Source organism: Entelurus aequoreus, linkage group LG01 (genome assembly GCF_033978785.1).
Source record: "Entelurus aequoreus isolate RoL-2023_Sb linkage group LG01, RoL_Eaeq_v1.1, whole genome shotgun sequence".
Taxonomy (NCBI): Eukaryota; Metazoa; Chordata; class Actinopteri; order Syngnathiformes; family Syngnathidae; genus Entelurus; species Entelurus aequoreus.
The window spans coordinates 41,485,361-41,513,091 of record NC_084731.1 but is presented as its reverse complement, the minus strand read 5'-3'; the positions used below and the strand labels follow the sequence as shown (position 1 = coordinate 41,513,091).

General features: G+C 42.7%; 1 protein-coding gene and 1 long non-coding RNA gene across 4 annotated transcripts in view; one reads left to right on the top strand and one right to left on the bottom strand.

Annotated features, from left to right (window-relative positions):
- The window catches only part of LOC133652285 (uncharacterized), a 44,423-nt gene that overhangs the window by 8,894 nt on the left and 7,798 nt on the right, over window positions 1-27,731 (bottom strand). The window lies entirely within an intron of this gene.
- Window positions 2,358-5,261, top strand: LOC133664869 (uncharacterized). Of its 3 annotated transcripts, XM_062069890.1 has the most exons (7): window positions 2,358-2,407; window positions 2,959-3,055; window positions 3,515-3,982; window positions 4,081-4,184; window positions 4,255-4,399; window positions 4,502-4,628; window positions 4,894-5,261. In XM_062069890.1, the coding sequence occupies exons 3-7, from the start codon at window positions 3,881-3,883 to the stop codon at window positions 5,235-5,237; spliced, it is 822 nt and encodes a 273-aa protein (XP_061925874.1). In that variant the 5' UTR covers window positions 2,358-2,407; window positions 2,959-3,055; window positions 3,515-3,880; the 3' UTR covers window positions 5,238-5,261. The 3 variants fall into 3 exon arrangements, with proteins under 3 accessions (XP_061925874.1, XP_061926038.1, XP_061925954.1); XM_062070054.1 differs by lacking the exon at window positions 2,959-3,055 and having other exon boundaries at window positions 2,386-2,407; window positions 3,819-3,982; XM_062069970.1 differs by lacking the exons at window positions 2,358-2,407; window positions 2,959-3,055 and having other exon boundaries at window positions 3,350-3,982.

Below are 27,731 nucleotides of genomic sequence, written 5' to 3'. Positions count from 1 at the left end.
AATCTCATATACAAAACATACAATACAAGGTAGCAAAAAACATTTCAATAATGAATAAAACAAAACACGTCCTGGGCCAAAAATCACTTCATATTCTCTACTGCAGTGTTTTTCAACCTTTTTTGAGCCAAGGCACATTTTTTGCGTTGAAAAAATCTGGAGGCACACCACAAGCAGAAATCGTTAAAAAACGAAACTCAGTTGACAGTAAAAAGTTGTTGTCGCAATTGTCTGATATGAATTCAAACCATAACCAAGCATGCATCAATATAGCACTTGTCTCAAAGTAGGTGTACTGTTACGACCTGTCACATCACACCGTGACTTATATTGAGTTTTTCTGTGTTTTCCTGTGTGTGGTGTTTTAGTTCTTGTCTTGCGCTCCTATTTTGGTGTTGATTTTCAGGTCATGTACAGATGTACTTTGTGGACGCCATCTGCTCCACACGCTGTAAGTCTTTGCTGTCGTCCAGCATTCTGTTTGTGTTTACTTTGTAGCCAGTTCAGTTTTAGTTTCGTTCTGCATAGCCATCCCTAAGCTTCAATGCCTTTTCTTAGGGGCACTCACCTTTTGTTTACTTTTGGTTTAAGCATTAAATACCTTTTTACCTGCACACTGCCTCCCGCTGTTTCCGACATCTACAAAGCAATTAGCTACCGGCTGCCACCTACTGATATGGAAGAGTATTACACGGCTACTCTGCCGAGCTCTAGGCAGCACCGACACTCAACAACAACACATCATTTGCAGATTATAATTACTGGTTTGCAAAAAATATTTTTAACCTAAATAGGTGAAAATAGATAATCTCCCACGGCACACCAGACTGTATCTCACGGCACACTAGTGTGCCGCGGCACAGTGGTTGAAAAACACTGCTCTACTGCTCGCTAGTGTTACCATATCTGACTTATTGTGCAGAAATATGGGGAAATAACTACAAATGTGCGCTACATTCGTTAACCATGTTACAAAAAAGATCAGTTAGAATAATACATAATGTTGGATATAGAGAACATACAAACCCTTTATTTATTAAGTCAAAAATATTAAAGTTTGGTGATTTGGTAAAATTGCAAACAGCTAAAATGATGTACAAAGCAATCTATAACCTGCTACCAAAGAATGTACAACATTTCTTCTCAACTAAAGAGGAGAAATATAACCTTAGAGGAAAAAATAATTTAAAACATTTATATGCACGTACAACACTTAAAACTTTTAGCATAACAGTATGTGGAATTAAATTATGGAATGGATTAAGTAAAGAAGTTAAAAATTGTACTGACATGATCCAGTTTAAGAGGTTGTTTAAATTAATAGTGCTTACAAAGTACAAAGAAGAAGAATTATGAGAAAAACTTCCAACCTTATTGAAAATATTCTTCATCTCAGTATGTTAATAATGACTGAATTAATTAATTACATATTACAAACTGTTGTATATACTAATTCATAGATGTTATTTTATTATATAAAAAGGTCAGTAAATTATTTTATATAATTGTAAATGCTTTGAAGTGGGAAAGGGGTAGGATTAAATAAGCTTTGCTTCTTCCTACTCCTTTTCAGGCATGATGTAAATGAAATGATATGAAATTGTGTGATGTATTATGATGTAAATGTGTTCATGTTCAAAATAAACTAAAAGAAAGAAAGAAAGAAAGAAAGAAAGAAAGAAGTCTAGAATAAAGAGTATATAAGATAATTGACAGAGTGTGTGTACTATAATTCATAATAACATTGATTTTGATTCAATATTATGTTTTGAGCAATGACAGTTTGAAAGAAAGAAAAACAGCTTTGTTTTAGTCAACATTGCAACGTTTTCTAAATTATATTTCACCTTTAAGCTTTTTTATTTCACTTTTGTTATGTTTTTGTTTATTTTAATAGTGTTTTTAGAATGTGCTGTGGGCCTTTAAAACATTAGCTGTGGGCCGCAAATGGCCTCCGGGGCACACTTTTGACACCCCTGCTATAGATAATAAAACATTACATCTGATAAGTCTATCGATAAAAAGCTGAGCCTGGCGACGCATGCGTGTTAACAACTCTCTCGCTCTGTCTGTCTCCGCTCCTCCCTATGCCGTCAGATTAGTACCAAAAATCCGAGCGCATAAAAACTGTTATTGCGCGCCGCAGATTTTCCACTTCGTGCGCGCGCGCGACACCCTTTTGCGCGCGCGTGGTGCCTTTGTGCGCGCGCGCCGTCTCGGTCTGTGCGCTGTCATGTTTCATTTTGGTACTTTGGGGGCGGGCATGCTTAGACGGCCCCTTCTTTCTGATTGGCTCTGAGCATTTTTCATATGAGCCAATCAGAAGTATAGCAGGGCGGGTCATCGTCAATATGTATCAAGATTTACGGAGGAAGAAGTGGATCAAAAAATGTCGGCTGAAAAAGAGGTAAGTTGAGGGACACACTTATTTACATTATTGAACTGCTTTGGAGTGATTGTAAGGGTTTACTGACTTGTTAGAAGAATGGAGGCTCCACTGCTATCTTAGTTGAAAACATTAAATGCACTGCACATAAGTGTAATAAAAAAAGCACCTGGACTTGCTAGTTCACACAGCATCCCTGCTGTTAGACATTCATGTGTGTTGTTTCGCTTGTTGCATTATTACTTTTCTTCTCATCATAGTCCTAATACTTGTCAAGTATCCCGTTTTGGCCTGAAACATCCTGTATTTTACACCTCTTTCCTAGCCTGACTAGCCAGCCCATCTCTTTTGCATTCTGTTCGATTGCATTACGAAATTTGAATGTAAATGAAAAATCATGTAGGGCTGGTATGTTTTATTTATTTTATTTTATTAACACTGGTATGTTTTATTTGTTGACCTTCAAATTAAATGTGCTGTGACATGACATGTCATCGGTCTTACACATTTTGGTTATATACTGTACTTCTGTATTCTATAGTAACCAATTTGCATCTTCCTTTTCTAAACAGAAATTCTGGCAGGGATGGAGAGGAGGTTTTTTGAGAGGGGCATTGATGGCAAAGTACCAAAGTACTCAATGACCGAATTTGAAAAATACAACTTCAAGTAGGTTGTAAAAAAAAGGCAGATGAAGTGAAACTATAGCAATGCTTTTCTTTACACTCTCTCATGCACACATATACTCATGTTATGAGAAGCATATTGTTTCAAAAATATTAACATTAATTGTTGTTATTTTAAACATCTTTCAGATTACATTGCTCAAATTCAAAAACCACTTTACTACACAATTATTAGGCCCAATGTGCAGGATTATTCTATTAGTATTAGTTATTTTTATGTTTTATCATATTTTAGCTTATTTTTATGTTTCATCATATCTTAGTCATTTTTATATGGTCTTATTATATTTATATTTCAGTTTTTATTGTATTTTATTTTATAGTTTTTCATATTGTAGTTTATTTTTATGTTTGATTATATCTTATCTTATTTCATATTATTTTTGGACTTTTACCTGATGTGTATTTTAATTATTTTTAATCCATTTATTTTATCATCTAGTGTTTCCTCAAAGAGCCCTCTGGATCTCCACGTCCAGAAGATTCCTGTGATTGGCTCTTCTCGCTGGAGCCTCTGTATCCATGCATGTGCCATTGTCATTGTGTTGTTATTATTATTGTTGTTGTTGTTTGTTTATTTTTATGTATATGTTTGACTGTCTTCATGGGGTGTGGGTGTTATATCTCATTTTGTTTTTAACTATGTAAAGCACTTTGAGCTGCATTTTAAATGTATGAAAAGTGCTTTATAAATAAAAATGTATTATTATTAGTAATAGTATTTTTCTTTTGTTTTGGGATCACAGGACTATTGGAAAAATATTTGCTGTGAGTCTCGCACAAGGGTGGACCACCACCAAACTTTTTAATGCAGTGGTGTTACAGCTACATATCCACTGGTGAATTTGACCAGGGATCAATAACTGAAAAGGACGTTGTGGACCTGGAGCTCATGGAACTAATAAAAGAGGTAGCACATTTAATTGTGTGGGCACAATGTGTTTTGAATAATTTCATGTTTGGGTTTCATATGTTGTTTTGATTTCATTACTTGTGTACTTTTCAAAGATTGAGGCTGCTGACAGTGAACTCCTGATGGCATACACAGACAGGATTTTTTCATGTGGATACACAGGGCCTGTGTCCATTGAAAAAAAGGAAGACATTGTGCGGTAGGACATGTCCCTCAGTGTCACTTCAACTTTTGTTGCTAATGTAATTAATTCACTATTTTTGTTATAGCTCTTTAGTTCTACACTCTATAGTCAGGTTACTGCCCATGCTCCAACAAATCTCCTCTGGAATGAAACTGTATGACCTCCTCACCTTAGTCCAGCAGGAAAACGACATCTGCAGACAGCTTTTTGTTCCAGGATCTTTTTGCAAGGTAAACATTTCATAATGTCCATTAAAAAGTCATCTGCATTTAATAATTTACAGAATATCCACAATTAAACTGTCATGACTTTCTTCTTTTTATAAACTCAAGGTGGATGCTGATTTTCTTGTGCAGTCCCTATCCCCTGTCTTTAGTGAGATTGGCACAATGAGACATCAAAGAGAGTCCACAGTGGTCAACTTTCTCCAAGCCTTTGTACAGGCTATGGAGGATGAAGGTGAATATTTTCTTTTTAATTCAAATGTTGTTGCTTCACCTTCAAAACAATTACAAAGCACAGTTTGTTAGCAGTTAATTTGGTGGATTACATATATTTGTCCTATATAGTCCTTTACATAGCAGTCAACATCAACACTTTCATTATAATCATACTGCCTTTTAATGCTTAGACTGAAGTTTGTTTTGTATCATCAATGCCATCATAAAACTTCCTGTTTCAACATAAAAAGAACTAAACTAAAAACTTTCTATCACTTTTTCAGAAGAGGATGAACACAACTCAGAGACCAGAGAAGAAGATGAGGTCAACAAGGCTGAAAAACAAAACAATGAGACACATATTACTGTTGGAAAGTTCTGCCAGTGGCTCACAGGACAGTCTCATATTCCTTTAAGTTATGCAGAACGTAAACACTTTAAAATAGTCATGGAATTTGACCATGACTGTGAGGTTCGTCATGGTGCAAATCATACCATCTGCTATCCTGTGGTTAATGCATGTTCCTGCTCAGTTTCATTCCCAGTTGCACACCTGAGAACATATGCAGAGTTCAAAACAGTACTCTCTCAGGCCATTGTCAATGGCTTTGAATTTAGCCGGTATTAATAAATAAATAAATGATAAATGGGTTATACTTGTATAGTGCTTTTCTACTTTCAAGGTACTCAAAGCGCTTTGACAGTATTTCCCAGAGGTGGGACCAAGTCATTGCTTTGCAAGTCACAAGTAAGTCTCAAGTCTTTGCCCTCAAGTCTCGAGTCAAGTCCCGAGTCAAGACAGGCAAGTCCCGAGTCAAGTCCAAAGTCAAGACTGGAAAGTCTCAAGTCAAGTCACAAGTCCTGCATTTTGAGTTTCGAGTCCTTTCAAGTCCTTTTAACCACAGACTAATATTTTTACACAGATTGTGTATGCTTTTAAAACGTTGTATTTATTTATTAAAACAAGTGCATTTGAAATAGCAGGAAAAAAAATAGTACTGACATTGCAATTCATAATAGCACTATTAACCAGTCATTTTAATAGTGTAAACAAATTTAAACATTTAACTCATTCCTTTACAGAATAAACACATTTGCAAAAACAAGTGCAACTGTACTTATTTGTACAAAAGTGTTAACATTGTATGTCCATGGCATATTGCATTGTAACTAGTTGCACAGCAGTTTCTATTCTGTTCTTACCTTATCTCATTGATCTCATCTCATACTGTATGTGTGTTGATGTGTGCGTACACATGAAAAACATAACAAATACATGAACATAACAATGAACAGAGTTGTACTTTTTAGATGTCAGGGCCCTATGCAATATGTACACATATTCTTAATATAGTATACATTTTAACTGACCTTTATTTGACTATGTTTGTCTTTTTGTAGGTGGCTAAAATACGCGGTGCTGCTGACCGCCGTCTAACGTTACGTTATTGTGTGTGATACATTGACTAATGTAACGTTATTTGTAGGTACCTCATGCAACCCTGCTTAAAAAAAATCACTTGACAAAAGGTATGAATAAGGTAGCGAACTGCAGTGGACGCAACAGATTGCCGTGTTTGCAATGACGTTATAACCACAGACATCTTATAAGTAGACGCAGCATTAGCTGCTGTGACGCGAGCAAATTGCATCTTGAAGTGGTGATGAGGAGCCGGCGAGCAGCCTAAACTGACAGTTGACAGGTAGAAAACAAAGATGCCGGGCTGGTGTTCAGCGTTTTCCTGCTCAAATGAGCGGACTGTTGAAAATAGGAATCGGGGGATTACTTTTCACAAGTAAGATTTAACATTAATGTACTATTGGTTGTATTTTAAGAAAATAACATTACCACAGAGTTGAGAAGGAGCGATGAGAGCTGTGTGATGAAAACAGCGTAGATCTAATTTGATTGGCTGTTGTACTGAGAGCACACCAGCTGACAGGAACAACACGCTGATAGACACAGACGAAGAAAAGGAAAAATACGGAGCGGCGCGCTCCCAAATAACTTTTTAATCTTTGGGTTTTGGGGAAAGTAGCAAGTCATGTCAAGTCAAAAGGCTCAAGTCCAAGTGAAGTCACAAGTCATTGATGTTAAAGTCTAAGTCGAGTTGCAAGTCTCTTTACAATTTGTCAAGTCGAGTCCAAAGTCATCAAATTCATGACTCGAGTCTGACTCGAGTCCAAGTCATGTGACTCGAGTCCACACCTCTGGTATTTCCACATTCACCCATTCACACATACATTCACACACTGATGGCGGGAGCTGCCATGCAAAGCGCTAACCAGCAGGAGCAAGGGTGAAGTGTCTTGCCCAAGGACACAACGGACGTGACTAGGTGAGTTGTCTATTTCCTTGCAGTCAAGATGATTTCATCTTCAGTATTGGTCCAGTTCCTTTGTCTTTGATGTGAAATGTTTCTGTTTAGGAGTACTGTACAGAATGATTATAGATATGGTCAATTTTGGCCATTGTACATTTATTTTCATTATTGGTATTAGTAACATCGGCCTCTACGGCAAAGGGATCCTGGAGCTACCTCTCACTAGTCTAACTGAGGAATACAAGTGTTGTAAAGTTAGACTCCAGATGAAACTGAAGGACTCCAGAGACAAGACCATTAGCACTGTTGCACCGCCCCTAGTAAATGGGCGGAAGTGGACACCATCCGATGCGGTGCAGCAAGCTACAGCAGCCTTGAGGCACAGAGACATCGTGGGGAAGGTCCAACAGGGAAGAGGAGGCTTTGGCCTGACTGCAAGAGAACCATCCTGGAAAAATGCTACAACATCAGAGCGGAGGACGCTGGTGGTGGAGGAGGTGCGTCGCCAGGAGGAGGTCTTAAGGAGTGCGAAGGCTGTCTCTCTCGCCAAACAGGGGCAATGGATGCAGTGGGAAGGAGTGGAGAGGAGAAAGATAAGCTGGAAGGAGCTATGGCAGATGGACGCAAGTAAAATCAGCTTTATCATCAGAGCAACGTATGATGTGCTCCCATCACCAAAGAATCTCCATCAGTGGTATGGCGAGGATCCAATCTGTGCCCTCTGCCCAACTCCAGCAACCCTCAGACACATCATGACATGATGTAAGACGAGCCTCACGCAGGGGAGATACACCTGGCGACACAACCAGGTCCTCAAGAGCTTGGCATCAGCCCTGGAGAGCATGCGTGGTGCCGTCAACTCCTTGCCACCAAGAGTATCCAATCCCATGAAGACAACAATGTTTGTCCGAGAGGGCGGGAAAACACCCAAACAGCTTTCCACCAAACCAGAAGCAGGACACCTAAACAGGGCCCGCGACTGGAAGATGCTGGCAGACATCGGCAAGCAGCTGGTTTTCCCACCTGGGATTGCTTCTACCAACCTCAGGCCAGACTTGGTGCTCTGGTCCCTTTCGGTGAAGACTGCTTACGTCATAGAGCTCACAGTCCCATGGGAGAACTCTGTGGAGGAGGCCTATGAACGTAAGAAGCTGCGCTACTCAGAGCTAGCAGAAGAAGCGAGGCAGCGTGGCTGGAACACCAAAGTCTATCCAGTTGAAGTGGGATGCAGAGGATTTGTGGCGTCGTCTACCATCAGACTGCTGAGGGAACTCGGCAGCCACGGTCAGGCTCTGCGGAGGACCATCAGAGCAGTCTCAGAGACAGCCGAAAGAAGCAGCCAGTGGATTTGGTTCAAGCGGAAGGAACCCGGTTGGGCCCCAAAAACAGCAGTATAACAGGGTGAATTTCAGGAACAGTTGAGCACGGGACACAAGCTGAGGACTGATCATCCTTCGGCGGGCCACCTTTGTGGAGGGTGTATAGTGTTTGAAGGCCGAAACACCCAATGATGCAAGGGCACACTACTGAAGATGTGTCGCTTGTCCAATTGTCCTGGAATTTAACCCTGACCAAGTCTCATATCCCATACAACCCACAAGAACACCCCACCCCCCACACCCCCATGTTGTCTGTCTACCACTCTCAACAACAAAGACATCTCGAGTGAGTACTCTCCACATTTGGCACAAGGAACTGTTCAACATCTCGTCCCGTGTTTTTTGATTCTTGGTACCGTCCATCATAGAGTAAGGAGAACAAATCATTTATACACTGCTGATTTTGTAGTTTGAGGTCTGTTACTTATATTATTATTATTATTATTATTATTAATAATAATATCATTATAGGCACACTTCAATTGTAAGTGATAGAATCAAAAAAAAAAATCTGTAAAATCACTTTGTATGAATTTTTAAGTAATTAATGTGCATCTATTGCATGAAATCCATATGTTATACTTCAGAGAAGTAGAGGTAAAAAAGAGGAAAAAAAGACAAATTACCTGAAAATCATACAATGTCATTTTTTGTTTTGTTTTATATTTTACAGAATCGCCAGTCTATTAAATACTTGTTCTCCTTTGGCCGCTGGAGGTTAAAATGCGGGTCAATTCAGTAATTTTTTTGTAGTTCCGTATTTCTCATCTCTTGTGATGTATCATGTTGTATGCTTGCATGTTCGAAATAAACTCAAACTCAACTCAACTCTTTTGATATTGTATATATATATGGACAAATTGGGTTTATAGAATAGTAATCTATGGTTCAATGAAATTTCATGATTGGTTTACCAAAGAGGGAACCATCGGTCCATCACCCTACAGCGGCAATACAGCCATACCATCACCGTATGGCCTCCACATCAATTGTCAATGTCCCTATGGAGGCCATACTTCTAGCCTACCACCGTATGGCCTCAACATCAAAGGTCCATCTCCCTACAAAGGCCATGCATCCTGCCCATCACTGCATGACTTCAACACCGCGGGCCCATCACCAAATGTCTACAACACCTTTGGTCCTTCACCCGGCGTACACAAAGCTTGCCAGCTAGCTGGGTGAATCCACCTGACAATGAAAACCCAGCTTTCCTGGCACCGGACAGGAGAGATGCAGGCAACCCATCTGTCGAGGACACTATCACATATCGACCGCAGGCAGAAAAATCATGGATGCCATCTGATGGATGTAGGGAGGAGTTCAAAAAAATCCTGCGAGAAAAGCAATGATATTGAAGAAGTCCTATTGAAATTAGGCAAGTAATTCATGCTAATTTGTTCATAATTTAATTGTTTTGTTTACTTAAATTTGTGATTGGGCCTTGAACACATTCTTTTCTCATTCTGGTACTGTTTGTGCTATTTTTTCCCTTTCAGATCCGGGCCAAGTCAGAGTACGCCAAACTCTGCGACCTCGTTGGAGACGAATACAGCAACGGCCCTCCTCAACAATCGGGCCAGCAGGAGCTCTTTCCTGAGAGCGGCGTATTCATATCATCGTTCTGCCTTGCTGCCATGAGTCATGCTTCAAAGCCCAATTGTATGTGTTTATTCCACGCACTTTTTGACCACTTTTTTACAGTTGAGGAGTGTCAAAATGCTGTCCCTTTTGGTCGCCCTGGAAACAAACCTGCAGGAACAGGAAAGCGCATCCTTGACCGGAAAAAAGTTGAAGGAATCCTAAGTAAGTTTTCCCAAACTGAGGGTGTTTTCAGGCCAAAATTGTGTAACAATAGTTAAATAGAAGTTCAATATGAGAAAGTTTGATCCCTTATTGATTACAGCACACTAGAAGCATAACTGAATATTACATAATTACAGTTTGTGATTGGCCAAAAAATAGCTTTGTGATAAGCAATATAGTGTTATGTCCATCAACTTGAAGTGTGGTTGTGTGTATTAATGTACTGTATGTTCAGGGTTTTTGCAAGGCATTAAGTCATTAAATGGATTTTGCGTAAATTAAGGCCTTAAACAGCAATAAAAAGCATTAAATGCGTTGTCTAGAGGCATTTAAAAAATGTAATACAATTGTAGGACATGGCCGATAGTCAATACCGGTATGTCAAACGGTACATGAAAATTAACTTAAGAACGTTACGGTCATCGAAATTGCTACGTCTGTCTGTGTGTTTCTTTTTTTAGCTGTAGCTGTTAAACTGCATACAAGAAGTATTGTAAGGTGGGAACGCGACAAAAGCACTGCCTCAATACGGCAAAATGAAACTGCACTGGGGGCCTAAACTTTTCCATTCTTTGGTTATTGTAGGCGTGTAGTCCTTAACTGTGACACCATGTCAGGATAATGGGGAAGCTGAGCTTTTTTCATACACGACTCGTTTATTTCAATCACCTTCACTTCAACACATATGAGCTAACTTTGCTAACATTAGCAACTGTCGTGACGCAGGCGCCTCAAGTGATCTACGCTGGCCTAGGATGGACAAACAAGGCAATTTTCACAGCAGACCACAACTCTTTTATTCTCTGACATTCCCACAATAAATGAATACAAGACATGACACTCGATACATAACTTGCTATTTACTGTAAACATTTTAAACAACAGAGAGGGTGTAAAATACAATATATTCAATGACATTGCTTTTTTTTATGCATCTTATTGGCATTTTTCCAAATATCGTTCTGTATTTTTCTAAAATGTCTACGACCATGCAAAGTCAAAACACCAGATGCTACTCCAGAAAAATAAATAAATACAAATACATTCTCCAATTAAACAGCTTTGTAAGCCAATTCTAATACACTAGATAGTAACAGTTAATGTACACTTTTCAACTAATTAACTTGTCTAATGCTTACAACTGTGTGTATACAGATAATTGTAAGCTTTTGACTATATATAATAACTATATGCAGTTGCACATGGGCATTACATTTTTTTAAGTACCCAAAAAAATGGGATTAAAAAGCATTAAATTAGATTTGCATTATTATTATTATTGCATTGCATAGATTTGATACCTGTAGAAACTCGGATGTGGCAAAATTACGAATGCCTGATTATTATGTTCTTGCCTTACAGCGTATGTCCTGAGATGCGGTACCCTTCCTGATTGGGACAATATTGAGGAGGCCAAGCTCAAGAAAGCTTTGGTAAACAAATGTCGGGCCAGAGCAGGTTTTAAGTAGGCCCTTGTACCTGCCAAGTTCATTCTGGGGTAGGATGTTTCCTTTATAAACATGTTAATATTTTGGTCTGGGGTTGCACAGTATATATTGTATAAAATTGCCCTATGATGTAGCTTTTAGTACCACGTTATACTGTGACAATGCATATTGAGCTGTGCTGTGTCTCGCAAATTTGGCACCGATGCAACCTCACTAACAAGCTAGCGGCTAATATCCCTTCACAGTGCAAAGTTGTTTCCAAATAAAAAAATAATACAACTGGAAATGACGCAGTATGTTACTGCTTACATAATCAGGTATATTAGTAGCTTTTATAACCAATTTCAAAATGTTTAAATTCATTTATGTACCAAATGTTATATTGTTACCGCAGGAGGCTGTTCTATTGTTTACAACAGTGTTTCTTAATCACAGGGCTGGGGCCCACTGTTTGGCTGCGAGTACCCCTTGGGGGCCGCCAATAAATATCGGTTTCTTAGCTGTGGTCCGTCCATATGGGCCGCAATGGTACTCAGTTTTAACACACTTCAGTGTAAGATGGCTAATTCAGTGTTTGTATTTGAGTGGGCCCCACACCCCTCTGTAGTGGAAAAGTTGGTCGGGCCATGAGGTATAAAATGTTAAGTATCCCTGGTTTCCAATGTGTGATTATTTTTTTGTATGTAGACCAGTTCCAAACAGCACGGTTACTATTTTATAAATGGATTTCAGTTTTTGCTTGGAAAATTTAAAAAATGGAAAATTTTGTCATTTACTCACCCTCTTACTGAGATGAAGTCAGGTGGGTTTTTTTTAACTACGATACATGGTTTGCTCGACAAGGAGTTAAAAAAAAACTACACCTGACTTTTTCACAACAAAGTGAGTACTTAGGGTTAAATACATTTATATTTGTTTTATTTTTTGTATATTGTTTTCTATGTTGTGAATGTCAATATGTACATTATGTATAAACTACATTTAAATTGTTGTATTTAATCTATTTTTATATCTTATGTTTTGTATTTTTGTATAGCCAAATAAAGTGATACACCTTTCAATATTTGAGTATTTTTTTACAGTTATTTCTAATCAAGTCAGATAATTGCACTCTCAATTTGTTCTCATTATTCTCAAATTTGAGATTTGATGGCTTTGTTAAGACATTTAAGAGAAATAATCAAGACATTAAAGAGACATACATACAATCTCTTTTATTGCTCATACATCTCATTTATTTCTCTTTAATTCTCCTTCAAAATAAATGAGACATAATTGAGATCAGTGGCATACATATATGAGCTCTCCTCAGTGTATCCCACTTCTCAAATATTGCTCAAATGGTTGTCTCAACTCAACCTCCTTTGTCTCAGTGATGTCGTGTCTCTTTTTTGCTTATTTATTGCTCCTAAGGGTCCCTTAGGAGCAATAAAAGAGAAAAAATTGATCACAGAATTAGACAGAAATGAGAAGCTCAAAATGTTCTCAAGATACGAGATCAAGCAACAGATGAGCAAGCACATTTTTGCTATGGGTAACGGCGTTACAGTAACGCATTACTTTGTGACGCGTTAGTCCCAACACTGACTACAACACAAACATTTTCAGCTACAGCACAATTGCAAAAGCCACAACAAAGGACACAATAATACAGCCGCAGTACAACTTTAGGCCACAAATTACGCGACCAACACAACGGAAGTAACAGCAGAGCAAGTTACGGCGCGGAACCCAAAGAGAAGTAATTTCATCAGACACAAATAAATAGAAGTAATGGATCAAGAAGGCTATGGAAATTAGGAAGCGAGGGGCCAACACCATCAAAAGGGATGAGGGGGCATATATGCTTCCATGCACCTGGGGCGCTGTTCTTCATTACAAAACATCCATCCAGGTTTTACCGCTTGTCCCTCTCGGGGTCATTGGGGTGGCTGTAGCCTATCCCAGCTGCATTAGGGCGGAAGGCAGGGTACACCCGAGACAAGTCGCCACCTCATCGCAATCTTCGCCACCAAAACCATTGTAATCCATCCATCCATCCATTTTCTTTTTTTTTTTCTTTTTTTTTTTTTGGATTATTTTTGTCCTGTCCAGATTCTCAGGCAAATCATATAGTTGATGTAGATGCCCATGTCGGCTATTCAGATTTACTTTACAAAAGAGAAGTGTAGGATACTTCTCTTGTTGCCTTATTTGTATTTGACTTTATTAAATGTATTTATGTTATCATTTGGTGCAGCCGGGCCGGAGAAGGAGGGGATAGAAAGAGAAAAAAAGGAAGACAGAGGGTGAAATTGTGGGGACAAGAGGGGGATTAGCTAGAGAGACAAAAACAACAACAGCAAACACAACAATAACAATAACAACAACAATAGAGTAACATCAGCAAATACGACATGTACAAATATAATGGCTAAAAGCAAATAAGCAGTTAGCAAAAATAAAAAATAATACAGAAATGACAATGAGCATTATTACACTACAAATATAGCAATACAAATACCAATAGAAATAGCGCTATTGATAATGAACAATGCCAATCATTTACCTCTAATATCAATAATACCGTTGTTCAAATGCAACAGTACATATACGTAATGATAACTAGAGATACGAAAGAATGCAGAAAAATGGAGGGGAAGAAAGAGAAGCAACCTATATTAACTTTGTAGATTGTTATAGTAACAATACGTTAAGCTTTGTCAGTGTGCCATGTGTTACCCAGTTTACTCTAGGGCAACAACGTTAATATATGTTTGATGAAACGTGATTATGTGCATGAGTGTATGTATGTACATGTGTTTGTACAGTGAATGTATATGTACAGTATGTGTATGTTTGTACAGTGAGTGTGCGTGTGGATGTACGAACTTTGAGTATGTAGGTATGTACTGTATTTGCGTATGTATGTGGGAGCGTAGGTACCTACAGTATGTATGTATGTGAGTATATGTGTATTTGTATGTACACTATATTTGACTCCCAGTGTGTGTGGGAGCCAGAGTACGGCCCCAGCCACCCTAAGAGCCAAACCCCCAAACAGCTGGTGTGGTGCCCAGGGAACCAGGGACCACCGGCCCCACGCAGCCAGGCCGGCCAGCGACAGGAACTCCAGAGCCAGGCCCACCGTGCCGCCCGTAAGAGCCAGCAGCAGGCCGCAGACAGACGCACCCGGCAGAGGACAAGGCACGAGAGAAGCAGGGGAAAGCCAGACCTCAAGCCAGCGAGAGACCACACCCCACACGGGCAGAAAGGCGGGATGCCCCTTCTGGGGGGCCCAGATACTCCCCGTAACCGGACGGCAAGACCGACCCCGCCCCACCAGCAACCGGACCCCCACGAGCCAACCCCCACCCCCGGAGAGCGCGGCCCGCCACCAGCCACCCCACCCAAGTCGGCCGCCGCAGGACCGCCCAGCACAAGGCCTACGATACATACATATATATACATATACATACACACACATACACATATATACATATATATGCACATATATACATACACACATATATATATATATATATATATATATATATATATATATATATATATATATATATATATATATATATATATATACACATACATACATACACATACACACACTTATACATACATATACACACATATGCATATACACATCTATAAACACACACATACCTATACTCATACATGCACACACATATACACATACACATACATACCTACATTCATCCATCCACATGCACACACACACACTCATATATATACAACAACAAATCCATACACAGGCCGGCGGGACAGTGATCAAGTCCCGACACCCACAGGTCTGGCCGTGCACCACCGTCACCCAGGGACAACTCCCGACAAGCCCGCCCCATACGACGGCTTGGCGAAGGGCGGCGCGGCAGGGCGCAAGGGCACCCCAGGCCCACACCCGACAAGCCAACCAACACGACAATAAACAAGTATGAAGCATCCATCCATTTTCTACCGCTTGTCCCTTTTGAGGTCGCAGGGGGGTGCTGGGGCCTATCTCAGCTTGGCGGAAGGCAGGGTACACCCTGGACAAGTCGCCACCTCATCGCAGGGCCAACACAGATAGACAGACAACATTCACACTCACATTCACACACTAGGGCCAATTTAGTGTTGCTAATCAACTTATCCCCAGGTGCATGTCTTTGGAAGTGGGAGGAAGTCAGAGTACCTGTAGGGAACACACACATTCACAGGGAGAACATGCAAACTCCACACAGAAAAATCCCGAGCCCAGGATCGAACCCAGGACCTTCGTATTGTGAGGCACACGACCTAACCCCTGTACCACCGTGCTGCCCCAACTCTGTAATAATAAAACATTTTGATTTAATCAGAATCAGCTTTATTGGCCAAGTATGGTAAAAACACAAGGAATTAAACCAACGTTTAATTCCTTGTGTGTATGATGACGACCTCAACATGAGTTAATACATTCACAGTGACAGATTAGTTCCAGAGTTAATACACAGGGTTCACTGGATTGATAGCCAGAGGAAAGAAACTGTTCTTATGACTGGTTGTTATGGTGTTCTGTGATTTGTCACGCCTGCCGGAGGGGAGGACTTTGAACAGTTTTTGACCAGGGAGTGAGGGGTCTGCAGTGATGCTACCTGCCAGTTTCCTGACCCTGGACCGGTATGAGTCCTGGATGTGGGACAGGTCGACACCGATGATCTTATCTGCAGTATTAATTGCCCGTTGCAGTCTGTGCAGGCAGGGCAGAGACTGAGTGGCGGGGTGATGGTTGTGAAAACCTGCAATAGAAGCTGTTCATGTCCTCAGCCAGTCTATTGTTACCTGCAGGGGGGATGCTGGTTTCTTGTAGTTGGTGACCTCTCGCAGGCCATTCCAAACTGCTGAGGAGTCGTTGGCTGAGAAGTTACCCTGAACTCCATTGCCAATTTGTTTCCTGGCCTGCTTGAACAGGACCCAGTCCCTACTCCTGGTGGCGTCCTCCTAGGCCTGAGGTGTAAACAAGGGCTTGTGTTTGTTGTATGTGCAGAAGGTTCTGTTCCGCACACAAATGTCCTCACAGAAGCAGATGTATAATGTTACAGCGTCAGTGAGTTTGTCAACATGTTCTGATGCAACTTCAAAAACACGCCACGATCAAAGCAAGCCTGTAACTGCTGCCATGACTCATTTGACCATCTCTTCACAGTCCTTACTAGTTATAGCAGTTTTTAACTGCTGCCTGTAGGTTGGGATGAGGTAAATGAGACAGTGATCACAGAGTCTTAAAAGCTGCTAGGGCAACAGAGCGATAAGAGTCCTCTACTGTTGTGTAGCAGTGGTCAAGTGTGTGGGGCAACATGGGAAAGTAATCCCACGACCGTTAAATACTTCAAAACATCTGCCCCCAAAGCTTTATCCAAATTATATGCTTTATTATCAAAAATAGATAACACAATAGGTATCCCAACTTCCAAATGGCACTCAGACGTATCCACAAGCTGTGACCCAGAATTATGGAAACAAATATGCCTCAATACTTCTCGTTTGATTAACAATCCAAATTTACAACTGATTCAGCTCAAAATACTTCACAGAATACATTACACCGGTCTAAGAATATATGAAATGGGTTTAGCTGACTAACGTGCGTGTACACCGCTCACATAATAAGGTAGATAACTACTTACATTCAATGTGGTCCTGTGCTCCCGTGAATAACTTTTGGCGTGGAGTATGCGAAAACCTGTCATTCGCCTGAGAGATTCCTATACCCATCTCCCCCGCAGTCTGCCTGTTGGGTGATCTCTCCGCAACTGATCTTGATATAAACAGAACATATCTCCTTGTCAACGCATTAGGCATCGCCAAGAAAACTATTCTCATGAATTGGAAATAAAAAAATTATTTATGTATAAACCTTTACAAAAACCTTTTATTCGATTATGTAGTTATGGAAAGAATGTCTGCTGAATCAAAACAACAACTGACAGAATTCCGATCTCTTTGGGCACCGCTAATTAATTTCCTGACCTGACTCCCATGGGGGCCAGGGCTGTGGCTCTGCCCATAGGGTCTTTCTCTGTGGGTGGGAGGTCCTGGGGGCCGGGGGGGGGGGGGGCGATTGCCGCAGGGTCGGGTGGGCCTGGGGTGTGTTCCCTGGTTCCGGCCTGGCGGGCTGATCCTTGGTTGGTCTAGCGGTCGGGGGTGCATGGGGGAGCCTGGGCGGGGGTTGGGGTGCCCCGGTGTGCATCGCTGATCGCAGCACCAGGTCTGCTGAGGTGCCACGGCATTCCAGCTGTGGGCGCGGGGCTGAGCCCTTATGGCCTTTTGCTGGATGGGATGCCTGGTGGGGGGTGAGCGGGGAGGACCTGGACGTGCGGGATGGGTTGCGGGGTTTGGTGGCGCTGGGCACTGTTGGCGACTAGGCCTCTTGTTTGTTTATTTTTATTTATTTAATTTTCTTTTATATATTTTATATATATATATATATATATATATATATATATATATATATATATATATATATATATATATATATATATATATATATATATATATATATATATATATATATATATATATATATATATATATATTAGAGAGAGTGGGGTTAGCAGAGCGGATCTACGGGCATGCTTGGGGACGGTCGGATTGGTGGTGTCCCCTGCCTCTCCCGTGCTTTGTCCTCTGCCGGGCGCGTCTGTCTGCGGACTGCTGCTGGCTCTTCCGGGCGGCACGGTGGGCCGGGCTCTGGGGTTCCTGTCGCTGGCCGGCCTGGCTGTGTGGGGCCGGTGGTCCCTTGTTCCCTAGACGCCACACCTGCTGTTTGTTGGTTGGGCTCTCTGGGTGGCTGGGACCATAATCTTGCTCCCACACACTGGGAGTCAAATATATTGTACATTCAGATACACACATATATTTACATACACACCGTTATTCATACATACATACGTATCTACGCTCCCACATACATATACAAATACAGTTCAAACCTACATACTCAAAGATCGTACATCCACTCGCACATTCACTGTACAAACGTACATAAACACATACATGTACATATACATTCACTGTACAAACATACATATACACATACTGGACATATACATTTACTGTACAAACATACATATATACATACTGTACATGTACATATATACATACTGTACATATACATTCACTGTACAAACATACATATACACATACTGTACATATACAAGTACATATACATACATACACTCATGCATATAATCACGTTTCATCAAACATATATTAAGGTTGTTGCTCTAGGTGAAACTGACTAAAACATGGCACACTGACAAAGTGTAACCTAAAGTTACTATAACAATCTACAGGGGTATTACAGTTTGCATCTCTTTCTTCCCCTCCATTTATCTGCTTTCTTTTGTATTTAAAATGATCATTACATATATGTATTGTTGCATTTGAAACAATTGTATTGTTGATAATAGAGGCAATTATTGTTATTATTCTTTATCAATAGTGCTATTTCTATTGGTATTTATAATACTCCATTTGTAGTGCAATAGTGTTCGTTGTCATTTCTTTGGAATTAATATTTACTTCACAAACTGCTTCTTTGCTATCACTTTGTGTATCATATTTGTACATATCATATTTGCTGATGCTTTTCTGTTATTGTTGTGTTTGTTGTTTTTATTGTTGTTGTCTTATCCCCCTCTTGTCCCCGCAATTTCCCTCTCTGTCTTATTTTGTTTCTTTTTCTGTTTCCTCTTGCTTTGGTCCGACTGCGCCAAACATTAATATAAATCCATTCAATAAAGTCAAATACAAATAAGGCAACAAGAGAAGAGCACTTCTCTTTTGTAAAGTAAAATTGTACCGCCGATATGGGCATCTACATTAACAATATGATTTGCCTGAGAAGCTGGACAGGACAAAAAAAAAAAAAGTGTGTGGGGCGGTTAAATTAGCTCTGTTAATATCCCCTGGAATGATTAGCAGGGAGTCAGGGTTCTCTCCACATCTGCAACCTAGTTTGCCAGGTGCTGTAACGCTTCTGTTATGCAAGGCTGAGGCGAGATGCAAACACAGACCATAATACGCAGTGAATAAAAAGTTATGAAGTTTATAAGAAAAAAACTCTCCAGATGTGGGCATATTGTCTGCTTCAACAGCGGGACATCTGTGCACCAACCTTTGTTAAGAAGCATATTCCACCTCCCTATGTCTTCCCTGAAAGCTCTTTTACTTGATCCTCTCTGAAGAGCTGAAAGTCCGTAGGAATGTGTTCACTGAGCCAGGGTTTGGTAAAACACAGAGCGGCGGATCTGCAAAAATCCATGTTTCTGGTGTTTAGGAGCAGCAGTTCATCCATTTTAGTAGCTAGGGGGTGGACATTTGCCAGTTCAGTGCGTAATCCCTGCAGTCTCAGTTTACGAACGCACCTGCTTTTTTTCCCTGTCTCCGGCATCTCCAGCTGAGTCTATAGACAGTATAAATGTGAAAAGACTTCAGCAGAGGACTGCCCAATGTTTAATTGTTCTTCTCTGGTCAAAGAGACCAGAGGAGGGCAGCAGAATACTGAATAAGCCTGCTCAGTGGCCTTGTAGTTAGAGTGTCCGCCCTGAGAACGGTAGGTCATGAGTTTAAACCCCGACCGAGTCATACCAAAGACTATAAAAATGGTACCCATTACCTCCCTGCTTGGCACTCAGCATTAAGGGTTGGAATTGGGTTAAATCACCAAAATGATTCCCGAGCGTGGCCAACGCTGCTTCTCACTGCTCCCCTCATCTCCCATGGGGTGGAACAAGGGGATGGGTCAAATGCAGAGAGTACTTTCACCACACCTAGTGTGTGTGTGACTATCAGTGGTACTTTAACTTTAATTTAAATAAAGAAAAATGCAACAACTACTAGAGAGTGCAGTACTGTGGCAGCCATCCGCAGCGCCATCTTAATTAAAATAAATAAATAAAAGAATGAAAAATCATTGTAGTATTGACCATATACTGATACTATATTTGGTATCGTTACTACTAGAATGTGTCATCAACATGCCTTATCACGATCTGACGATAGTATTAAAAACTGTATCGTCATCCAAATGTACGTATATCATTTATATGGTCTATACCACCCAACACTAATTGGCACCAAGAACCCAAACCAAAGATTTAAAAAAAAGGTGGCCTTCAACATGGTGAAGACTGTGTGTGTCACTGTGAAATATTGCGGCCTGTCGTGATCTGACAGAGTTTTCAGCACAGAGCTTATCAGTGAGGCAGCATTTCTGGAGACACATGGATTTTATTACAAAGCATATATCACAGAGGCAGAGGCGTTACACTCCGTGTAGTAAATCCGCTCGCCAGCACAGAGACCAAACAAGCTGCCACACAGTGGACAAACGAGACGATGTGAGTCTTTTCCACCTTTGACTGGCCAGTTCACATGAGTTCACTTTGATGTCTTCACAACAACAACAAGATGGCCTCCTTGGTTTCTTTACACATAGAGACACAAGTGGAATGTCCAACAGTGTCAGGTAATGTCAATCATGTCTGAAGTTACGGGCTAGCAATGGAGGAACTAAAAGTTTCAATGCAGACCCAGTGGTTTTAACCTCATTATTTGTTTCCCTACATCGACATGAGGAACTGCACTTTAATTTAAGAGCATCATCACATTGGACATTTAGGCCATGCTGTGATCTTAGTCATATAATGACATCATCCTCGCTTGTCTATCAACGTTGATCTTTTTAGCCAGTACATGTCTTTGTTGTGGACAAAAGCGGATTCTTCAAGTTTTTTGGATACTGGTAAAATATCAGTGATCAGTGTCCATTGATCATCTCAGTAAAATTCCATATTTGAAGTATGTCTATCATTTTATTTGTTTTCTCCTTACCCCACAAACATTTATGACCACATTTGTGACCATGTTATGAAAATGTATTGCACTATTGCACTTTTTTGTTGCAGTTCATTTCAGTATTGTTATATTTTTGCATCCCCTGTCATCCGACCAGAATGTCATCAAAAAGCATTATTCACCGAAATTAACGGTTATAAAATACCTAAACTGCTTGTCCTGTTCCTTTTTAATCTTCTGTGCGCAATAATTTAATTCAGAAAATGTTGACTCTGATTGCACAAAATCCTTGAAATTGCCACAATTACACCAGTACTGTGACTGACTAAAGCTGAAGCCATGTTTACTTCTGTAAAAACTGCAGGGTGTGCGACGTCATGTTCGCATGCAAGTCAGATTGCATTCACATTAGAAATTGCATTATTTATTGTAATGTGAACGGCGACTGAAAAAATCGGATTTCACAAAAAATCAGGATTGGACCTTCGACACGGCAGTGTGTACGTAACCAATATTGTAGTCTAAAACAGCATATTTGTCAAAATAAACAGGTATCAAATAATTATATTTGCATATTACTTACACATACAAAGTCTCCAAGGCAGAAAATCAATCAATCAATCAATCAATCAATGTTTATTTATATAGCCCTAAATCACAAGTGTATCAAAGGGCTGCACAAGCCACAATGACATCCTCGGTACAGAGCCCACATAAGGGCAAGGAAAAACTCACCCCAGTGGGACGTCGATGTGAATGACTATGAGAAACCTTGGAGAGGACCGCATATGTGGGTAACCCCCCCCCCCCCCCCTCTAGGGGAGACCGAAAGCAATGGATGTCGAGTGGGTCTGACATAATATTGTGAAAGTCCAATCCATAATGGATCCAACATATCAGCGAAAGTCCAGTCCATAGCGGATCCAACATAATAGTGAGAGTCCAGTCCATAGTGGGGCCAGCAGGAAACCATCCCGAGCGGAGACGGGTCAGCAGCGCAGAGATGTCCCCAACCGATGCACAGGCGAGCGGTCCACCCCGGGTCCCGACTCTGTACAGCCAGCACTTCATCCATGGCCACCGGACCTGTGTAACTCCCCCTCCACAAGGGAGAAGGGGGCAGAGGAGAAAAGAAAAGAAACGGCAGATCAACTGGTCTAAAAGGGGGGTCTATTTAGGCTCATTTGTATACTCTAGCCTTTAAATAGACCCCCTTTTTGGACCAGTTGATCTGCCTGTTGTTTGTGCGTACGCACCAAACAAGAGTTCAGAGTATTCGGCCTTCTTGGATACCTTGCATGGGGTCCTGTATGGGACGCCGGCAGGGGATTCCATAGTCTTGCTGGGGGACTTCAACGCGCACAGTGATACTTGGACTGGCATGATTGGGAGGAACATTCTCCCTGATCCATACTTGCCAACCCTCCCGGATTTTCCGGGAGACTCCCGGAATCCAGCGCCTCTCCCGAAAACCTCCAGGAAGAAATTTTCTCCCGAAAATCTCCCGGAATTCAGCCGGAGCTGGAGGGGGCGTGGCCTCCAGCTCCGAACCTGAGTGGGTACAGCGGCGACAGTCTGTTTTCACGTCCGTTTTCCCACGATATAAACAGCGTGCCTGCCCAATCATGTTATAACTGTAGAATGATCGGGGCCAGTTTTTGGTTTCTTATGTGGGTTTATTGTTAGGCAGTTTCATTAACGTCCTCCTCCCAGCGCGGTAACAACACACAACAACAGCAGTCATGTTTTCGTCTACCGTAAAGCAGTTTGTCTGCCGTAAACAGCAATGTTGTGACACTCTTAAACAGGACAATACTGCCATCTACTGGATAGCATCCGGAACACTGAAATTCAAGTATTTCTTTTATTTATATGCATAATCAAATATATATATATATATATATATATATATATATATATATATATATATATATATATATATATATATATATATATATATATATATATATATATATATATATATATATATAGCTAGAATTCACTGAAAGTCAAGTATTTCATACATATATATATATATATATATATATGAAATATATATGAAATACTCAAGTTGGTGAATTCTAGCTGTAAATATACTCCTCCCCTCTTAACCACGCCCCCACCCCCAACCAAAATCCTGTCCATTTTCATGGACAGGATTTCTAGGCAGAGTCGTGGCCATGGCGTAGAGGGTATACATCTCGGGGGGCTAAAGGTTGCGTCACTGCTATTTGCAAATTATGGGGTCCTGATGGCACCTTCGGTTCGTGACCTTCAGCTCTCACTGGATCGGTTCACAGCCGAGTGTTCAGCGGCTGGAATGAGGATCGGCATCTCCAAATCTGAGGCCATGGTTCTCACTAGGAAACCGATGGTTTGTACAGTCCAGGTAGAGGACGAGACTCTGTCCCAGGTGGAGGAGTTTAAGTATCTCGGGGTCTTGTTCACGAGTGAGGGAAAGATGGAGAAGGAAATCAACCGGAGAATCGGAGCAGCTGGGGCAGTATTGCAGTCTCTCTGACGCACTGTTGTGACGAAACGAGAGCTGAGCCAAAAGGCAAAGCTCTCGGTCTATTGAGCTATCTACATTCCTACTCTCACCTATGGTCATGAAGTGTGGGTCATGACCGAAAGAATAAGATCGTGGGTACAAGCGGCCGAAATGAGTTTCCTCAGAAGGGTGGCTGGCATCTCCCTTAGAGATAGGGTGAGAAGTTCAGTCACCAGAGAGAGACTCGGAGTAGAGCCGCTGCTCCTTCGCTTGGAAAGGAGCCAGCTTAGGTGGTTCGGGCATCTCGTGCGGATGCCTCACGAGCGTCACCCAAGGGAGGTCCTCGTTGCACATCCCACTGGGAGGAGACCCAGCGGTAGGCCAAGGACCAGATGGGGGGAATTTACATCTCCTCTGGCCTGGGAATGCTTCAGGATTCCCCAGGAGGAAGTCGCTAATGTTGCTCTGTAGAGGGAAGTCTGGGGGTCTCTGCTGGAGCTGTTGTCCCCGCAACCCAATTCCGGATAAGCGGTTGAAGATGGATGGATGGATGGATGGATGAAGGATTTTTTTTTCAATGCATTCTAAATTTTAAATAAAAGTCCGCTTACAGTGGAGATTGGAGACAATTGGAGATCCACTATTCCGCCCATAAAATCCGATAAATAACCATTCAAAAAGTACCAACAATACTCCATTTACATTTTGTGACTTGAATATTGCTCCTCTCTGAGCTGCCACCTTACCGTGGTAGAGGAGTTTGTGTGTCCCAATGATCCTAGGAGCTATGTTGTCCGGGGGCTTCCATGCCCCCTGGTAAGGTCTCCCAAGACAAACAGGTCCTAGGTGAGGGATCAGACAGCTGAAGCTCGAAGACTTCTATGAAAATACAAGAACCGAGACTCAGATTTCCCTCGCCCGGACGCGGGTCACCGGGGCCCCCCTCTGGAGCCAGGCCCGGAGTTGGGGCATGATGGCGAGCACCTGGTGGCCGGGCATGTCCCCATGGGGCCCGGCCGGGCATAGCCCGAAGAGGCAACGTGGGTCCCCCCTCCAATGGGCTCACCACCCATAGCAGGGGCCATAGAGGTCGGGTGCAATGTGAGCTGGGCGGCAGCCAAAGGCAGGGCACTTGGCGGTCCGATCCTCGGCTACAGAAGCTAGCTCTTGGGACGTGGGACGTCACCTCGCTGGGGGGGAAGGAGCCTGAGCTAGTGCGCGAGGTGGAAAAGTTCCGGCTAGATATAGTCGGACTCACTTCGACGCACAGCAAGGGCTCTGGAACCAGTTCTCTTGAGAGGGGCTGGACTCTCTTCCACTCTGGCGTTGCCAGCAGTGAGAGGCGACAGGCTGGGGTGGCAATTCTTGTTTCCCCCCGGCTCAGAGCCTGAACGTTGGATTTCAACCCAGTGGACGAGAGGGTTGCTTCCCTCCGCCTTCGGGTGGGGGGGACGGGTCCTGACTGTTTGAGCTTACGCGCCAAACAGCAGCTCAGAGTACCCACCCTTTTTGGATTCGCTCGAGGGAGTACTTGAGAGTACTCCCCCGGGTGATTCCCTCGTTCTACTGGGGGACTTCAACGCTCATATTGGCAATGACAGTGAAACCTGGAGAGGCGTGATTGGGAAGAATGCCCGCCCGGATCTGAACCCGAGTGGTGTTTTGTTATTGGACTTTTGTGCCCGTCACGGATTGTCCATGACGAACACCATGTTCAAGCATAAGGGTGTCCATATGTGCACTTGGCACCAGGACACCCTAGGCCGCAGTTCCATGATCGACTTTGTAGTTGTGTCATCGGATTTGCGGCCTCATGTTTTGGACACTCGGGTGAAGAGAGGGGCGGAGCTTTCTACCGATCACCACCTGGTGGTGAGTTGGCTGCGATGGTGAGGGAGGATGCCGGACAGACCTGGCAGGCCCAAACGCATTGTGAGGGTTTGCTGAGAACGTCTGGCAGGGTCTCCTTTCAGAGAGCGTTTCAATTCCCACCTCCGGAAGAACTTTGATCATGTCACGATGGAGGTGCTGGACATTGAGTCCGAGTGGACCATGCTCCGCACCTCTATTGTCGAGGCGGCTGATTGGCGCTGTGGCCGCTAGGTAGCTGGTGCCTGTCGTGGCGGTAATCCTAGAACCCATTGATGGACACTGGCGGTGAGGGATGCTGTCAAGCTGAAGAAGGAGTCCTATCGGGTTCTATTGGCTCATAGGACTCCTGAGGCAGGTACCGACAGGCCAAGCGGTGTGCGGCTTCAGCGGTCGCAGAGTTCGGGGAAGCCATGGAAAACGACTTCCGGACGGCTTCGAAGCGATTCTGGACCAACGTCCGCCGCCTCAGGAAGGTGAAGCAGTGCACTATCAACACCGTGTATGGTGAGGATGGTGTTCTGCTGACCTCGACTGCAGATGTTTTGGATCAGTGGAGGGAATACTTCGAAGACCTCCTCAATCCCACCAACACCTCTTCGTATGAGGAAGCAGTGCCTGGGGTATCTGTGGTGGTCTCTCCTATTTCTGGGGCTGAGGTTGCTGAGGTAGTTAAAAAGCTCCTCGGTGGCAAGGCCCCGGGGTTAAATGAGACACGCCCCGAGTTCCTTAAGGCTCTGGATGCTGTAGGACTGTCTTGGTTGACAAAACTCTGCAGTATCGCATGGAGGGGGCGGTACCTCTGGATTGGCAGACTGGGGTGGTGGTTCCTCTCTTTAAAAAGGGGAACCGGAGGGTGTGTTCTAACTATCGTGGGATCACACTCCTCAGCCTTCCGGGTAAGGCCTATTCAGGTGTACTGGAGAGGAGGCTACGCCGAATAGTCGAACCTCGGATTCAGGAGGAACAATGTGGTTTTCATCCTGGTCGTAGAACTGTGGACCAGCTCTATACTCTCGGCAGGGTCCTTGAGAGTGCATGGGAGTTTTCCCAACCAGTCTACATGTGCTTTGTGGACTTAGAGAAGGCATTCGACCGTGTCCCTCGGGAAGTCCTGTGGGGAGTGCTCAGAGAGTATGGGGTATCGGACTGTCTGATTGTGGCGGTCCGCTCCCTGTACGACCAGTGTCAGAGCTTGGTCCGCATTGCCGGCAGTAAGTCGGACACGATTCCAGTGAGGGTTGGACTCCGCCAAGGCTGCCCTTTGTCACCGATTCTGTTCATAACTTTTATGGACCAAATTTCTAGGCGCAGTCAAGGCGTTGAGGGGATCTGGTTTGGTGGCTTCAGTATTAGGTCTCTGCTTTTTGCAGATGATGTGGTCCTGATGGCTTCATCTGGCCAGGATCTTCAGCTCTCACTGGATCGGTTTGCAGCTGAGTGTGAAGCGACTGGGATGAGAATCAGCACCTCAAAGTCCGAATCCATGGTTCTCACCCGGAAAAGGGTGGAGTGCCATCTCCGGGTTGCGGAGGAGACCCTACCCCAAGTGGAGGAGTTCAAGTACCTCGGAGTCTTGTTCAAGAGTGAGGGAAGAGTGGATCGTGAGATCAACAGGCGGATCGGTGCGGTGTCTTCAGTAATGCGGACGCTGTATCGATCGGTTGTGGTGAAGAAGGAGCTAAGCCAGAAGGCAAAGCTCTCAATTTACTGGTCGATCTACGTTCCCATGCTCACCTATGGTCATGAGCTTTGGGTTATGACCGAAAGGACAAGATCACGGGTACACACGGCCAAAATTAGTTTCCTCCGCCGGGTGGCGGGGCTCTCCCTTAGAGATAGGTTGAGAAGCTCTGCCATCCGGGGGGAGCTCAAAGTAAAGCCGCTGCTCCTCCACATCGAGAAGAGCCAGATGAGGTCGTTCGGGCATCTGGTCAGGATGCCACCCGAAAGCCTCCCTAGGGAGGT